Source organism: Urocitellus parryii, chromosome 6 (assembly GCF_045843805.1).
Source record: "Urocitellus parryii isolate mUroPar1 chromosome 6, mUroPar1.hap1, whole genome shotgun sequence".
NCBI classification, from domain to species: domain Eukaryota; kingdom Metazoa; phylum Chordata; class Mammalia; order Rodentia; family Sciuridae; genus Urocitellus; species Urocitellus parryii.
In genome coordinates, this window is record NC_135536.1 from 63539560 (window position 1) to 63551629 (window position 12070).

The window sequence follows — 12070 nt, forward strand, 5'->3', positions numbered from 1 at the left end:
ATTGAAGAAATGACTACTGATTTCTAGACTCACCATTCCACAGGGGAGCCCATCTGGATGTGAGCCCTGCCTCTCCTCTCCCTAGGAGCTATCATGGCTGGACTAACAGGTTTCATTCTTCTTAGGTCTGAGAAAGGCCATCCAGGTTCCAAGCAGCAGTATAGTCAATCTTGTTCTCCTTCCTCATCCAGTAACAGTAAGGCTTTGTTTATTGGGCATAAGGTTACAGTATTGGCCTTCGGAGTCCTGAGCCTGCTAAAACTCTTGTCCAGCTCAGCTCTTAGGACCTTAGTTTCCTCATATGTCAGGTGTGTGTATATGGCAAGGGGCTATGCTGTAGGGCCCTTCTTCCCAGTTTTTCGGGTGGTGCTGAGGGTCTGTGTGAAGGGGAAGGCCAATCAAAGATAGCTCCAGCCACAAAGCTTGCCCGCGGGAATACCGGGGAGCCGGGCAACGCAGCCTCCACCCAGAAAGCCCGCGGCGGAGCAGTCCCCTGAGTCTAAGCGCCGGCCCCTAGAGGACCCTGTATGGACGCGGGAAAGCTCAGTGGCCTCAGAAGGATGTTTATTGGCGAGAAACCTGGCTCCCACAGGGCAGGGATCAGCCGGGTCGCCCCGGGAGGGGCGGGGATGGTGGTGGAGTCAGGAAATTCCCAGGAAATTCCTTTCCCCTAAGGGGCCCCTCCCCGCCCCCTTTCCTAGGGTGCCGACTTGTCCAGACCAGGTTCCCTGAGAAGGAAAAAATAAAATGCTCCCTCGGTTTCTCCGCGCTTCTCCAGCCCCCGCCGGGCCGGGGGTTTGAAGCACGCGTGGGAGCGCAACAACGCCTGTGCGCCCAACTTCGGGGCCTTCTCTCGGGCGGGGAATGGGTCCAATTCCCGGTGGCTCCCGGGGTTCCCAAGCGCGCTGTCGCTGGGTCCCCGAGCTCTGGAGGCGTCCCCCGGCTTCGGTCCTGCTCAGCTTAAGCTGGTGTCACATGAGCCGCGGGGGAGTGGGAACCCGGAGAGTGGGCGGGGGCGTGCGCGCTGGGAGGGGGCCGCCTAGTCCACCTATATGCACCGCAGCCCGCCTGACGGATGCCAGGAATTCCCAATGAGAGGCGATGGGGGGAAGTTTGGGCAACTCGGTCTGGCCAATGGAGAACCTCGGGAGGGCTCTGCCCCTTTCCCCCGCCCCCGCCCGCCTCGGCTCCCGCAGCGCGAGTGTGTCCGCCTCGCTCAGTGTGCGTGGAGATTAGGTCCGAGCGCCCGCCCCGAGGCAGGCAGTCCGCGAGCTCCAGCCGCCGCTGTCTCTGCCAGCACTCGCAGCCTCCTCGAGCAGCGCCGCGGCGGAACCCGGCGCAGGGGAGCTAGCCCGGCCCCGCCAGCCCGCCCAGCCCGGCCGACTCCCTCCCCACGCCGGGGCAGCCGCCGCCGTCGCCCGTAGAGAAGGTGGAGGAAGAAATTCAGCCCCTAGCACGCGCACACCATCATGGACCATTATGATTCACAGCAAACCAATGACTACATGCAGCCCGAAGAGGACTGGGACCGGGACCTGCTTCTGGACCCGGCCTGGGAGAAGCAGCAGAGAAAGGTTAGCCGCCCTCGCCCTCCCGCCGCAGCCCCCAGCCCCCAGCTGGGACCTGCTCTGCCTGCCGCGCTTCGGGCTCCGGGCTGGGAACGGGTTCCGGGCGCGCACGGGCGGGGGCGGGGACTGCGCGGCCACCGCGAGGTGGGGTGTTGGGTTACAGGCTCGGGGCGGAAGCTGGGAGCGCCCCTGCCCCAGAGCCCGCGAACGGCGAGCTCCGGCACGGGGAGGTGGCGCCGCCGGCGGGCAGGTCTCCTTGAGGCGGATGATTCAGGCCACCCGACTACTGCTGCCACCATCCCCGCGTAGGCAGGGAGCGGAGGCGGTGCTCCTGAGGTTGGGGCTGAGACCCCAGTTCGGTGGCTGCCTATTGGTATCGGTTTTCCCTTTCCTTCCCTTCCCCGCCCCCTGGTCGCCTCCATATGGCGTGCTGTGGCAGCGCGCTTCCTGGGCCGCCCAGGGCTCAGTACCTGAGGGGCCAGCTGCCCCGGTCTCTAGGCTCCCTAGCTCCAGCTCGAAGGCGGTCGGAGAGCTAGCGCTGGGGGGCTTGGCGGCGTTCTTCGGATCTGCCTGGAGGTGGACCTGCTGGAGTGCGGCTGGGGCCGAGAAAACCTGGAGGGCGTCCGCTGGCTTTCTAGCCGGCCTTGTGGGGGCGGGGTCAGGACCCAGAACCGTTTTATTGCTTAACTCTGTGGGTCGGTAGCTGCAAGCTTTGCGTCTGCGTCCTGTTACTCCCATACCTGCTCTTTTCCTGGGAGGAAAGCTAATTTGGGCACCTTGATTCAGCTGAGGGTCTCTAGGATGAGGAACAGTCTCCGGAGCTATCTGGGGTCAGTGGGGATCCCTGCTTAACCACGGAGCTGCGTCCCTGGCGCCGTGTGCATGGTACGCGCTGCGCCACTGGGGCTTGGGGCTGGGAAGCTGGCGATGGGACCCGGGCATAGTGGCTAGTGGTAGGAAGAGGTCAGAAACCACTCTTGTTGGAGGAGGGCGCACCAACCCCGCTGCTGCTTCCTGCCTGCTCTGTGAGCCCTTGCCCCAGGCAGCCACGTACCCTGAACCCCCCCCCCCCAGCTGCCCGCTCCCATCCGGTCCCTCCCGGTTTCATACCCCCCTCCCCCGCTGATCTGGGAATGGGGGGGGACAGGATGGCGCGTCCCTCTGGATAGTGCGGTTAGGGCTGGGCTTAAGGGAGAATGCTCATGTCCAAAAATGGTAACATTCATTCCCTTTTTTAAACTTAAAAGGGGGGGAGTTTAGAGAGCCGACTGAAGTTTTTTTTTTTTTTTTTTTTTTTAGCCAAAGGCATCCTGTATTAGCTCACTCAGGAATCCTAAGCCCTGAAACCGTTCCCTTTTACTCACTTCATCAGACACGCAGAGGTAATTTGAAACACACCACAATGGGCTTCCTCAGACTGGTGACCCGAGGTCCATGTGCCTGGGCTTCTGCTGGGCCTGGCACTAGAGGACATCAACCTGGGAAGGTTCCCCTGGCTTTGAACTGACTTCTTTGTAATTTAGCAGTTGCTTAAACACACCCTACCCATCTTCCTGTCGGCTTCCTACGGGAGACCTGGGGGCTGAGGGGCTGTTGCCAGCCCCCCCCCCCCCCATTTAGCTTATTTCCTGGCACCATTGAGCTGTTGATGGAACTGAAGGTTGAGTGAGGAATTTGGAGGTGTCCATGAGGGATAAGGCTGGGGTAGGATGCCTTTCTTTCTTTCTCTCTCTCTCTCTTTTTTTTTTTTAAATTTTTAATTTCAAGGTAAAGCCTCCTTGAAAATAACTTTTTAAAAATATTTTTTTAGTTATACATGGACACAATATCTATTTTGTTTATTTGTATATGGTGCTGAAGATTGAACCCAGTGCCTCACATGTGTGAGGCAAGTGCTTTGTCACTGAGCCACAACGCCAGCCCCTTGAAAATAATTTTAAATTTAAATCTAAATGGGGCTGGGGTTGTGGCTCAGCAGTAGAGCACTCTTCTGGCATGTGGGAGGCCTTGGGTTTGATCTTCAGCACCACATAAAAATAAATAAATAAAGGTATTGTGTCCAAGGGTGACCTTTCTTTTTAAAGAAAAATTTAAATCGACATGGATTTTAATTTAAATTGGACAGAAGAGGGATTAGGATGATGGACATCTTGGGATCGTCCATGGGGAGTAGTAGAGAAGTCTCTGCTTGAAGCATTAACTTATGCCTGGGATGGGTAGGAGTGATAGAGCTTTCTAGGAACCTGGTCCCTGTAAGGGCTGTGAGACCCAGTTCCTGGGGGACAGAGAGGCCCCTTGTCCTACACATAACATTCAGTTTTACTGAGTGAATGAAGCAATGCAAAAGCAACCACCAACTCTCACCAGGGTCACACTCCTGTTCTCACATTCACCTAACAACAGGATTAATTCCCAGGATTCTGAGCTGGTAGGAACAGGTCATCTGGGAAATTTGGTCATCTAGGAGGCAAAGGCAGCAGTGTCAGGGGCTGCAAGGGCTGATGTGTGCCAGGCACTGATTTAATCATGTCACCTAGATTAGTTGTTCCCATCAGCTCTGTGAGCCAGGCACACATGAGGATGAGGAAATGAGCCAGAGAGGGGAAGTAGCCAGTCCTGAGCCCAGCTTCTCCTCACTTGCCCCTCCTTTGGGAGGAAGGAGGCAGCACAGCAGGGCCTGGTATCCAGAGACAGAGGATCTCTGGACCAGGGGCTCTCACCTGCTTTGTTAGGGTTCCTGGCCAGGGACTGGCAGAAGTGTCTCTGGTTCTGACTTGGAAAATCAGGTCCAAGTTTTTTTTTTTTTTTTTTTTGGTACTAGGAGTTGAACTCAGGTGTGCTTCACCACTGAGTCACATCCCCAGCCCCCTTTAAAAAAAATTTTTTTTTTTCATTTTTTGAGACAGGATCTTGCTAAGTTGCTGAGATTCTCACTAAGTTGCTGAGGCTGGCCTTGATTTTAAGATTCTCTTGCCTTAGCCTCCCAAGTTGCTGTGATTACAGGTGTGTGTCACTGTTCCTGGTTTAGCCTAGTTTTTTTTTTTTTTTTTTAAATTTTCTCCTGCCATTTAATTGTCTGTCACCTTTTGTGGGCCTCAGTTTCCTTTTTGGCAGAACTTCTTTCCTGCACGTATCTCAGCATCGTGATAAGGATATAAGGAGTTGATATTACATAAGACTTAAAGCTACTTGTAGCTTTTAGCACTCTCCAGGGTCCACAAGAGGACAGAGACCAGCCATTGGAGAGGGAGGCAGAGGAGGTATGGGAGGTAGGGCACTGTACCTTGGAACCCAGGGTTACCAGGTAGGAGACTGAAGACTCTGTTTTTACTCTTGGGGCAACCATGGCTATTTCTGACACTTTGGGCAGCCTCTTATTTCTCTGAACTTTCATTAGATGGTTCCACAGATGGCTTTGTGAACGCTGACTCTGAGCCATGCATGGTTCTAGGTGCTGGGCGCAGGGCACGGAGCAAGACAGACCAGGTCCCTGTTTTGGGGTGCTTCCATTATTTTTTCCTTGTCTGTAAATGGCTTCATTCCTGCCCTGCCAACCTTCCAGGGCTCTTGTGGAGTTTTGATTAAACAGTACAGTAGGAAATACTTCACTGATGGAGTTGAGGCCTGGTGCAGATACAGGTGGGAGTCTGAGCAGGCAGGAGGCACAACTCAAGGAGCTGCCTGGGGTTGGCTGTGACTTGTCCCTTCCAAGAATGTTTTAGTACAGAGTTGTTCAGGCTGGTCTCCATACCTCCAGACCCAGATTGCAGTGCTCTGGGAACAGAGTATGTGAAGTAGAGGAGCTTCCTAAACTTGACTGGCTTCCAGAGTCTTCCCGATCTTCCAGGCTGAGTTCTAAACCATCATTCCTAGGAGCAATTGTTCTTTTCAGGATCCCGGCTCATTCTCTCATGGATCTTGAGTGTGCCTGTATGTGTATGTGTGTACATGCAGGTGTCAGGCAGGCAGAGGGAGCGTAGACTAGAGCAGGAGCCTGGCTCTGTACTTGTGACCTCAGGCAGGTTCTTCTTGGAACCATCAAGTCCTTATGTATAAAAATGAGCTGATGTATGTTGATTGGAGAAGATGTGTAAAATGGCAGCTGTGCTGTAAAATTGCATTCTCCCTTTTGCCTCTGAAGTCCTGGAGATTCTGGTTGGACGTGTGTTCCCACAGGTGCCAGCCTCAGGGCTTCTTTATATGGAGAAGCTTAATCAATATTTGTAGAGTGAATGGATGTTGAAACAAAGAGGCGGCCTTGGCAGGTGAATGAAGATGGCTGTGGATTAAGCCCAGACCCTAATTCTGTATCCATGCCAACCCAGGTCATAGGGAGACAGGCTTCGTTCTTCTTTTTTTTTTTTTTTTAAGAGAAAACATCCATGTATAACTTCATTTATAAGCTCCAATATTTATAATTACTTTTGTTACACTTATATATTCTGGTTATCTTTGGTTGTGCAATAAATTTTAAAACTCAGTGGGTTAAAACAACAACCTTTTTTTTTTTTTTTTTTTTTTTTTGGTAGATGGACACAATGCCTTTGTTTTATTTATTTTTATTTGGTGCTGAGACTCAAACCCAGTGCCTCCCATGTGTTAGGCAAGCGTTCTACCACTGGACCACAACCCCAGCCCATAACAACCTTTTAATTGTATCTCTGTTCTATGGGTCAGCAATTCAGGTGGAGCTCATAACAGCAGTTCTCTATTCCATATGGAATTGCTGGAAACTACTCAGTAGGGTGCAGCTGGGAGATAGGCTGATCAGGAGAGTCTGGGGTGGGGCCTCCTGGCTTAGGCTCACTTCTGGACAGGAGACCATTGCAGGACACAAACCAAAGACACAAGTCAAGGTGGAGGGCTGCAGAGAGGAAGGCCTACTGTGGATGGGTTTACCTGGGGAAGCACAGAACATCCCAAACCAGGGTAATGCCTGGTGGAAATGAAACCTGAAAGAGAAAAAACTGGGTTTTCCATCTTGAGACTCTTTACTATTCTCCACTCCTGATGGCTTCACTCCATGCCAGTGTCCTTGGCACCAAGAGACCCAGCCTGTCCTGTTCTCTCCCGAATTCCTAGTGCCCATCACAGTTGCAGCACTGTTGTAGGTGGCCTGGTTAAGAAGTATCACTGAAAAACTGGATAAATGGCATTATTCCTGGCTCTCAGTCCCAGGCTGGGGATTGGGAGTGGAAGTGAAATGCTTTATGTTCCAGATAAACTACCCTATCCTGGGGCTGTATCCTGATTACAGCCTCCTCAGATAAATGTGCTCTGGGCACACTGGGGAATCCAAATCTTGGCTTCTCCATTGACCGGCTGTGCTCCGTTGGGCAAGCCACTTACCTCTCTGTGCCTGATGATACCTTTGGAGAAATGGAAATAATATAGTTCCTGCCTGATACAGTTTTGGTGGAGGTTTAAGGGAAGCTATGTTTGTAGGAGAGTTAGCATAGCACCTAGCATATAGTGAGTGCTCAATCATTGTTAACTCTTTGGAGTAACCAGAGTTCCTATGGCCTTTTCCCAATAGGCAAGACATAGACTATAAACCTATCTTTGACAAGCCAGAGTTGGCTTGAAGCATATGGGACTTGTGTTGTCCTTTGTCTCTAACCCTGAGTTCATTTCAAGTCACTAAACCCCTCTGATTGCACAATCTCTTCACCTGGGGAATGAGGTAGGCTCCCTTGCTTGCCCTTTCCTACTTGGTATACAGAATGAAGGGATGGATGTTACAAGTGCTTAAAAAAATTGTGTCTGGTGTCAGGCATGATGGTGAACACCTATAATCCAGTGGCTTGGGAGGCTGAGACAGGAGGATCATGATTTCAAAGCCAGCCTCAGTAATTTAGTGAGGCCCCTGGTACACCCCCCCCCCCCCCCCCCCGCCAAATTCATCTGCTTATTAGGGTACAGGAAAAATGGCCACTTGGTATAAATAACCTCTGTCTGCCAGTTAGCCCAGGAGTGTGTAGCTGAGGGCATTCTTTGGGTCTTGCCCACACTTTCCAGCAGCTTGTCCAGCCCCATTTTACCCAGGACTTGATGCAACAAGCCTGTTCTCCAAACCCTGTTCCATGTGGTTGTGCTGAGAACAGGTGCCCCGCTGGTTGACGAAGTTATTGGGAGGGTCAGGGGCTGGACCATCAGGCTTCTGGAGCCAGTTGGCCCTAGGTCAGGCAGGTAGAAGATCACCGTGCACCAGATTTTCCAGTTTTGAGGAATGGCAGCCCTCCAGGGGCTCTCCAGCGGCCCCAGTGTTGCTGAGCACTGGAGTTGGGTGTGTGGGAGGGAAGCTGGCAGGCTCCTGCAGGCTGCGTGGTCACTATGTGGCCTTCTGAGGAAGAAAAGGAAGAAACTTGTTGGCTTGAATCTCACTTCTTGGGGAGGTGCTGCAAGGCCCCCCTCTCTTTCCATCTTCTGAGGGAAGGCCTGGGGCTGGGCACCTGGCCAGTAACCACAAACCATAAATATGGCTTGAGGACTTGTCACACAAGACATGGTCCCTCCCGTGGGTCTAGAGCCAGGGTGGGGCAGCCTGAGATGTGACCTGGTCTCATGGCCATGCTTCTGTGTGGCTCGAGGAAAGAGCCCATCCAGGTCCTTCGTAGCATAAGAATGCTGGCCATTCCTCCTGCAGAGTTGGTCAGCGGGTGTTAATTGAACACATCAGATGCTCTGCTTTCTGTGTGGGGGTCAGGAGATCACTATTTAGGTGGAGAGGGGACCAGGAAGACCCAGAGGAGTGGCCAAGACAGACACATTGGCCATGGAGGGCAGGCACTAGCACTTTGTCCTGGGGTGGTGGTGAAAGCAAAGGTGCCTGTTGAGTGGTGTCTCAGGGTGCATGGGATATATATAAGAAGGTTCTGTTGGGAAGCCACATTCCCTGGGTGTGCACGTGTGCATGAGGGAGAATAGAACAGAGAAGGGGAGAGGGATGAAGCCTGGAAGGGCAGAGAAGAGCCACAGTGACACCCCCCTCCATTGTTCTCCTTCACTGGGCTTTTTTCTCATTCTTTTGGTCCCTCCCAGGGCTGACCTCTCACTTTGCTGAGGCCAAGCTGTCTGAGCAGGTCACAGATCTGGCTGTCAAGGCCCATACCTCTGTTCGGGTATCGGCGTCATCCCAGCCAGCTAGCCCCACTGAGCTGCCCTTAGTGTATTTAATGGTCTGTTGTGGAGCTGAGGAGCACCTTCCCTGCCCACCCTGTCTGTATTCCCCCTTGACAGCAGTCAGTGGGCCACCTCTCTGCAGGAAGGGTCACACAAACTAGGCTGAGTTTCTCCTCAAGGACACTGATGCATGGCCTGCAGACCTCTGGCTAGAGGTGGATTGGATGGTTCCTGTTTGCAGGTCCTTGGAGAGGTCATGGCCAAAAGGGTACAGGCAGAGGAAACCCCTTTAGCCTAATTCCCTGGTTCCATTCAGACAGGTCAGCCCTAGCCTTACTCATTCTTCAGCACAGGGTTCTGTCCCTATCTGGGAAGGTGCCAGCATCCTACTGAGTACTGCTCATACAAACTGGTCCTAACTGAGGCCAAGAGCCTTGGCAGCAGGGAGTTTGCAGGGGACTCAGCAAACCAGGGTGGGTGCAGAGTCACCCTGAGAGCCAGCCCACCTTCCTTGCTCTCCATGCACAACCAAGAGTTCCTACCTGTTCCCCAGCTGGGCATCAAGCCAGAGCCTCCCTGAGTCCTTCCTCCCCAGCAGGTGGGGTGAGCCACCAGAGAGGGTTAGTCAGGCCCTGCCTCCCCTACTCCCATGGGGTTATATCCTTCCTGGAAGTTATCTGGTAGGATTTGGGTGAGTGGGGCATTGTGAGGCCAGCCTAGTGATATGTAGGCCTCAAAGCCAAGTATGGCAGTGTCCTTGAACCCGACCTGCCCCTCGGTGATTCAGCCCAGGTGGTGTGAGCACAGCAGCTAGGAGTTGGTCCAGATCTAGCCCTTCCTGGACCAATGAGTAGAAACTGGTTGTCCCCAGCAGCCAGAGCTGGGTCATCTCCGCAGATCTGACATGGGTGGGAATAAGTTTAAAAGGGAATGTGGCTTCTCAACAGAGCCTTCTTATATCCTGTGCACCCTGAGATGCTGCTCAAACAGGCAACTTTGCCTTCGCCACCACAAAGTGCTGGCTCCTGCCCTCCACAGTTTAAAAGAGTCAAGAAAATTCTTACTATAATGGCTCACCCTTTCTAAAATGTGCTCTTACCCTGTTAGGTGGATACAACTGCTTCCCCATTTTGCAGATGGGGGAACTGGCTCAGCAACGCAGGACATTTCCAGGATGGTCCAGCCAGCCAGCCAGCAGTGGTGCTGGGATCTGAAGCAGGGCGGCCCTGGCCTGGTGTTTCCACTCCTCACGACTTTGCTCTGATGCTTATGAAATACATGCATGTGTGTGTAGGAACATTTAACCAAAGACAAATGTATACAAAGAAAACCCCAGTGAGGAGATGTTCTGGAATTAGATAGCGGTGATGGTTGCACAACTTTGTGAAATATTTAAAACCGCTGAATTCTGCTCCTCAAAATGGTGATGCTGAGGGTATAGGAATTAGATCTCAACTTGGAAAAAACCTAAGAAGAGACTAAGTAATATGGAATATAAAGAAGAAAATGACAGTTGCTTGTCATTCACCTCCCAGAGGTGAATGCTGTCGCAGGAATTCCTTTCTTTTTTTTTAATTTTGATTTTTTTTGAGTGCTGGGGTTGGAACCCAGGGCCTTGCATATGCTAGCCAAGGGCTCGACCGCCAATTACGTCTCCAGCCCCTTTCATAGAAGTTCTGATGGTATCTGCCATCCTCATCGCTTGTCCTTTTTGTTCATCTTGACTCTGGGGCCAAGGATCTGGGCTAATGGGGGAGAGAGGAGAGGAAAATCATCAGGAAGGACAGCTTTCATAAAAAGCCTGGTGTCTGATGTGGCCCCTTTCTTGGAAACTGCCTAAGAATAGATGACAGATAAGCACAGGCAAACAGGAGGCTGGGGAGGGCAGGGGAGGGGGGGAGGCCCTCCTCATTTCCCAGCCCTTGGGGAAAGTCCCACCCCGCTGCCCTGGTGGGCCTAGATGGCTTCTCTCCTGCCATCGCTGGGGTTAACAGGCTTGGGCAGCTTTCCTCAGGGTCCCAGGTGTAGGGTGAGAGGCAGGATGGGGAGGCAGGGCACCTCTCCGGGAGGTTGCCTAGCAATCGCGGGGAAGGTGACTTAGCCCACTACAGAGGTGGGAGGAGAATAAAAGTCAGCCGAGGATGGGAACTGGGCGTAGATACGGAGGATGCTGTTCCCCTGGAAACTGCCTGCTTGGTCCTTGGCGACCGTGGGCCACTTCTGGGGCTGGGAGATTCTCCACTAAGAGGAAGTGGGATCCTCTCCAGGCCCATCACCCACAGGGTGGGGGTTAGGGTAGAGAAACCCTTCCTGCATGTGGACTGTGTGTCACCCACATTCTGTCGGTGGCCCTGGTTCACATTCCTGGCAGCTTGGTCATGTATGTAGAATACTCTTTATAGACGAAGATCCCGAGCCAGAGCCACAGAGTCACATGCTCACAATTGCACAGAGAATGGGCTGGAAGTGACAGTGCTGGTACCTTTGGCCCTTAAAGAGAACTGGGCATTTCATAAGCCCTAGATGCTGAGGTCAGTGTTAATAAACACCATCTACCTCCTGGGAGGGGAAGAGAAGATGGGAAAAAAAAGGCCAGAAAGAGTTGCCTGTTTCATATCAACCAGCCAATCAGTATTTATTAACAGTGTCTCTGTTTGCCAACTAAATAAAGATATTAGTTGATACTGATTAAAGGTTAAATGGTTTGGATTACCTCAGTCTGCCCAGCAACGTTTTGAGGAAGGGACTGTTGGTTTTCTTGTTACCCACAGGGATATTGAGGCCCAGAGGAGGTGACTTATCCAAGAGTGACCAGTGCCAAGCCAGGTGATGAAGTCAGGCCGTGTGACCTCAGAATGCTGAGGTCAAACTCAAAGTACTCACACACACAAACACACCCCGTTTGCTCTTAAGGAGTTTGTTTTAATTGAGAGACAAACCTTAAATATAAGTGAAATAATATTGGAGATGGCATGTAATTAAGTACTCATGAGATGATTCATGATTTTTAACATTTAGGCTTTCACATTAAATATGATGTGATTTCTTTCATAAATCACGATGAGACCACTTTTGAGGTCTTATTTCTATTTTATAGCCAGGGAAAGTAAGGCTCATAAAGGTTAAGTGACTTGACCGGGGGCTGCAACTTCAAGGGGGTAGAGTTGAATCGAGTCCAAGTCTTTGACTAGAGAGTCCTGAGACTAGAGGGGGCAGGCATAGGCCTTTCTGAAGTTTCTTCCACTGTGGTGCTGGGGATGGAACCCAGGGCCTCGGGCAAGCTAGGTAAGCACCCTGCCACTCAGTGTCCCCAAGCCCTGAAGTTAACTTTTGTTGACTGAAAAGATAGTGGAGGATGCTAATTATGTTTTTCTGCATTT

At 52.1% G+C, this 12070-nt stretch overlaps 1 protein-coding gene across 3 annotated transcripts in view; it reads left to right on the plus strand.

Annotated features, from left to right (window-relative positions):
• The first annotated feature begins 1190 nt into the window (after positions 1–1190).
• Actn1 (actinin alpha 1) overlaps positions 1191–12070 on the plus strand; it is a 92841-nt gene continuing 81961 nt past the window's right edge. For 2 of the 3 annotated variants that reach the window (XM_026385148.2, XM_026385150.2), the window contains exon 1: positions 1191–1574. In XM_026385148.2, coding sequence (XP_026240933.1) covers positions 1470–1574 — 105 coding nt within the window. In that variant the 5' untranslated portion in view covers positions 1191–1469. The remainder of the gene's footprint in view (positions 1575–12070) is intronic. The other variant, XM_026385149.2, reaches the window with a different exon arrangement.